This window comes from Papio anubis, chromosome 10 (assembly GCF_008728515.1).
Source record: "Papio anubis isolate 15944 chromosome 10, Panubis1.0, whole genome shotgun sequence".
NCBI classification, from domain to species: domain Eukaryota; kingdom Metazoa; phylum Chordata; class Mammalia; order Primates; family Cercopithecidae; genus Papio; species Papio anubis.
Window position 1 is genome coordinate 11,263,010 of NC_044985.1, and position 4,159 is coordinate 11,267,168.

Genomic DNA, 4,159 nt, shown 5'->3' on the forward strand with positions numbered 1-4,159 from the left:
CCGGTGGAAGAAAAGGTCCAAGGCGATTTTTTTTTTTTTTTGAGATGGAATTTCGCTTTTGTTGCCCAGGCTGGAGTGCAACGGCAGGATCTCAGCTCACTGCAACCTCTGCCTCTCTGGTCCAAGTGATTCTCCTGCCTTAGCCTTCAGAGTAGCTGGGATTACAGGCATGCACCACCGTGCTCAGTTAATTTTGTATTTTTAGTAGAGACAGGGTTTCATCATGTTGGTCAGGCTGGTCTCGAACTTCCAACCTCAGGTGATCTGCCCGCCTCGGCCTCCCAAAGTGTTTAGATTACAGGCATGAGCCACCGCGCCCGGCCACGAATATTCTTGTATTGGGAGTCTTGGGCTTTTAGAGTGACACTTAGCTGAGACTAAGTCGCCCAAAGGTGACCCCAAAGGTTGGTGGGGTGCTCTACGTGAGCATGCTTAAGAGTTTGGAGTCCTTAGTCTAGGTTTGTGAAAGATCTTCCAGAAGCGAGATTTATTCAATTCTAAAGAAATAACTAAGGAGGGCTTTCAGAAACTCCTTCCCGCTGGGCCTCACAGGACTCTCCTGGACTCCTTGGGTTGAGGTTTGATCCTCTTTGCAGGCGGGGGGATGGATTAGGTGACCCCAGAGGAGCCCTGCTGACACCTGGATTCCAGCTGCTTTCGTGGCCATGTGGGGGTGGCTATGTGCGCCCCGACACGGCGCGCGTGGGTGTCTGTGTGTGTTGTCGGTGGGAGGCGCGTGAGCGTGGCGGCGGGTGGGTGTGTCTGATGCGCCCCGGCTTGGGGCCGCGCCCGCTGCGCCCACTTGTGGCTCCGCCGGATAGGAGGCTGATGACATGAGGGCGCCGTCTCCCGAGTGATGGCAGCGCGCGCTGCCTCGCCGCCTCCGCCGCTCAGCCCCGGACTCCTTACGTCAGGGTAGCTGGGTCCCCCCTCCGCGCGGGAGACAGCGAACAGCTAGAGAGCACAGCAGAGCGCGCCGCGGAGCCGGGGAGCCCTCACTGCGCGAGGAGCCCAGCCGAACCCAGCGGAGCGGAGCGGGGCAGGAGGCAGCGCCGCGGAGCCAGCGCCGGACGCCGCAAGCAGACTCCCCGACCAGCGCAAGCATTCCCCGGCCGGCGCCGGAGCCGCGGGGCGCCGGGCTTGTCTTGTGTGCCCCACGCCATGCGCGCCGGGGTCCGCGGCTCTTCCGAGCAGCCCCAGCGCGGTGGGCCCAGGCGCCGAGGTCCCGGCGCCTCTCGCTGAAGTAGTTGGGTGGCCAGGGCGGGGGGTCGCCACGTCGGGGGCGCGGCCAGGACCCGCGGAGCCGGCCCCCGAGCACGGGGAGCGGGGCCGCCCGCGCCGCCCCACCATTACCTCCCCGGGCGGCAAGGAGGAGCTGGTGGCGGTCGCCTCCCGGCTGTGGCAGCGGCGGCGGCGTGCCTGCCTGGCGGCCGTCGGCGTACTCCTGGCCATGGCGCTCGGGCTGCTCATCGCCGTGCCGCTGCTGCTGCAGGCGGCGCCCCCAGGCGCCGCGCATTACGAGATGATGGGTACCTGCCGCATGATCTGCGACCCTTACACTGCCGCACCCGGCGGGGGGCCCGCGGGCGCAAAGGCGCAGCCTCCCGGACCCAGCACGGCCGCCCTGGAAGTCATGCAGGACCTCAGTGCTAACCCTCCGCCTCCCTTCATCCAGGGACCCAAGGGCGACCCGGGGCGACCGGGCAAGCCAGGGCCGCGGGGGCCCCCTGGAGAGCCGGGCCCACCTGGACCCAGGGGCCCTCCGGGAGAGAAGGGTGACTCGGGGCGGCCCGGGCTGCCAGGGCTGCAACTGACGGCGGGCACGGCCGGTGGCGTCGGGGTGGTGGGCGGCGGGGCCGGGGGAGCTGGCGACTCCGAGGGTGAAGTGACCAGTGCGCTGAGCGCCACCTTCAGCGGCCCCAAGATCGCCTTCTATGTGGGTCTCAAGAGCCCCCACGAAGGCTATGAGGTGCTGAAGTTCGACGACGTTGTCACCAACCTCGGCAATCACTATGACCCCACCACAGGCAAGTTCAGCTGCCAGGTGCGCGGCATCTACTTCTTCACCTACCACATCCTCATGCGCGGCGGCGACGGCACCAGCATGTGGGCGGACCTCTGCAAGAACGGGCAGGTCAGTGACCCCTACCCTCACCGGCCCCGCAAACCCTCGCCCGCGCCCTGAACCTCCCAGGGAACCAGCCTCCTTTCTCTCCACCCGCGGGCTACCGAGCGAGCGAGCCCCGGGAAGGAACGCGCCTCGGTGCCACAGCGTCTCAGCTTCCCAATGCACCGAGGCCGCGCTCACCAGGACATAGAACCAAATGTTGGGCCTTGAGAGCCCAGAGACCCCCATACCTAAACTGCACTCCTTGGCCACTTGCGTCCCTGCCTGCCTCTCTGTGGGCTTCTTGGAAACCCCAGTTCTTTAGTTCCCTCCAGTTCCCTCCAGTTCGCCCCTTTGCCCTGAAGCCTCCTCTCCTCTTGGCCCTGGCCCCTGGCTCCCACCCGTTCACTCTGGGTCATTGTTCCTGAAGCTTCCCCTCTCCCTGTTTCCCAGACTTGTCGGCGCAAGGAGGAGGGGGGACCGGGAAGGAGTTGGCTAAGTTGGAGAGACAGCATGGAGCTGGGGTGGGAGTGTGGACCCTGAAGCAGCAGGCGGGAAGCCCGTGCGTGGCGCGCCTGGTGTGGGCTGAGCAAGGGCGAGGGAAGAGGTGCCCCGGCTCACCCGCTCCTACCGCTTGCCCCCAGGTCCGGGCCAGCGCCATTGCACAGGACGCCGACCAGAACTACGACTACGCCAGTAACAGCGTGGTGCTGCACTTGGATTCAGGGGACGAAGTGTATGTGAAGCTGGATGGCGGGAAGGCTCACGGAGGCAATAATAACAAGTACAGCACGTTCTCGGGCTTTCTTCTGTACCCGGATTAGGGGCGCGGGAGGTGCGAGGTGGGGTGGCTGCAGGCCGCCCGGTCTCTGCCTGGGCGCGGCTGCTTGGCAAAGGCCACTCTCGATTCATGACACTTCCCGGCATCTCCGTTGGAAAAAACACATCCTTGCCTCCTCCCTGCCCGCTCCTGGCCTCAGTGCGTCTGCGACCCACCACGCTCAGGGCTGTGCTCCTGGTCTCCATCCCTATCCCGGCGAGGGAGGAAGGGACACCCAGTCCTTGAGACGGCGGCACAGACTTTGCAAACCTGATTAGACTGGACAGGCCAGGCCGGGAGCCTGCCCTCCTCAGACCGCCTCCTCCCAGGGCCTAGAAGCGGAGGGCTCCGGGCCCTGGCCAGGGAGGTAGGCCAGAGAGAGCGCGGGCTTCCTGGGGCGTCCTTCTTTGTGACCCGAAATACTTGTGCAGATTTCCCTGTCTGTCAGCCAAAACCCCACCCACAGCAGAATTCCAGCAAACAGAAAATTCACCTCTCCACACCGCACTCCCCCCTGACTCAGACTCACCGCGATGCATTAAATTATGTTTTTAGACTATGGGTTCTGTTGTCTCTATGTCGGCATATCCTGGGCCAGGGCTCCAGATGTCCGCCTTGGCATAATGACCTTATCTGGGCCCAGGATAGGCCCATCTATGACCTGCTCCCCAGCCACTGTTATGTCCCTGCCACCAAGAGTGGCCGAAAAGACGTGGGGGTAATGGGAGCTGCATCCCACCCTTCGCAGAAGCTCTCCCCAGGCTGCAGCCTTGAGCTGGAGAGGCCTGAGGTGGGGTTGGGAGGAGGGGAGGAGTCGGGGAAGGGCATCAGGGAGAGTAAGAGGAAGGCAGGAGAGGAATGATTGGGTCTCCAGTCTTGGGCAGCCTGGGCAACTTTGTCCTCCCGGAGTTGTGGGAGGAAGTCAGAGGGGAGGGGCTTCTGGGGAAGGAAGGGGAAGAGAAGGCATCTATGGGAAATGGGAGGCGTGAGTGACACTTGCCAGGGAGGGATCTGTGGGATGTTTGGCTCCTAAAAGGAAGTGCAGAAGTCCCTAGCAGACACACACCCACTCGAGCAGATGGTTCACTAAGCACAGGCCCATTTACTCACAGCCGCCAGGGCCACAGCTCTCCAGAGAGCTGGTAAACTGAGGCAATTCCACAGATCATCCAACTCGCTGAACTTCCCCAGGGCTGTGTGGTGAGGTGGACACTATTCTTCCGGGAGGGACG

The 4,159-nt window shown here is 63.6% G+C and overlaps 1 protein-coding gene across 1 annotated transcript; it reads left to right on the forward strand.

Moving 5' to 3' along the window:
- Positions 1-272: 272 nt before the first annotated feature.
- Positions 273-3,488, forward strand: C1QL2 (complement C1q like 2). Its single transcript, XM_003909203.4, has 2 exons — positions 273-2,134; positions 2,752-3,488. The coding sequence occupies exons 1-2, from the start codon at positions 1,451-1,453 to the stop codon at positions 2,929-2,931; spliced, it is 864 nt and encodes a 287-aa protein (XP_003909252.1). The 5' UTR covers positions 273-1,450; the 3' UTR covers positions 2,932-3,488.
- Positions 3,489-4,159: the final 671 nt, after the last annotated feature.

Excerpts from the sequence above, each read along its gene's own strand:
- C1QL2 (XM_003909203.4), top strand. The coding sequence starts at position 1,451 with ATGGCGCTCGGGCTGCTCATCGCCGTGCCGCTGCTGCTGCAGGCGGCG. Across the intron at positions 2,135-2,751 it reads ACCTCTGCAAGAACGGGCAG|GTCCGGGCCAGCGCCATTGC; the intron begins GTCAGTGACCCC and ends GCTTGCCCCCAG.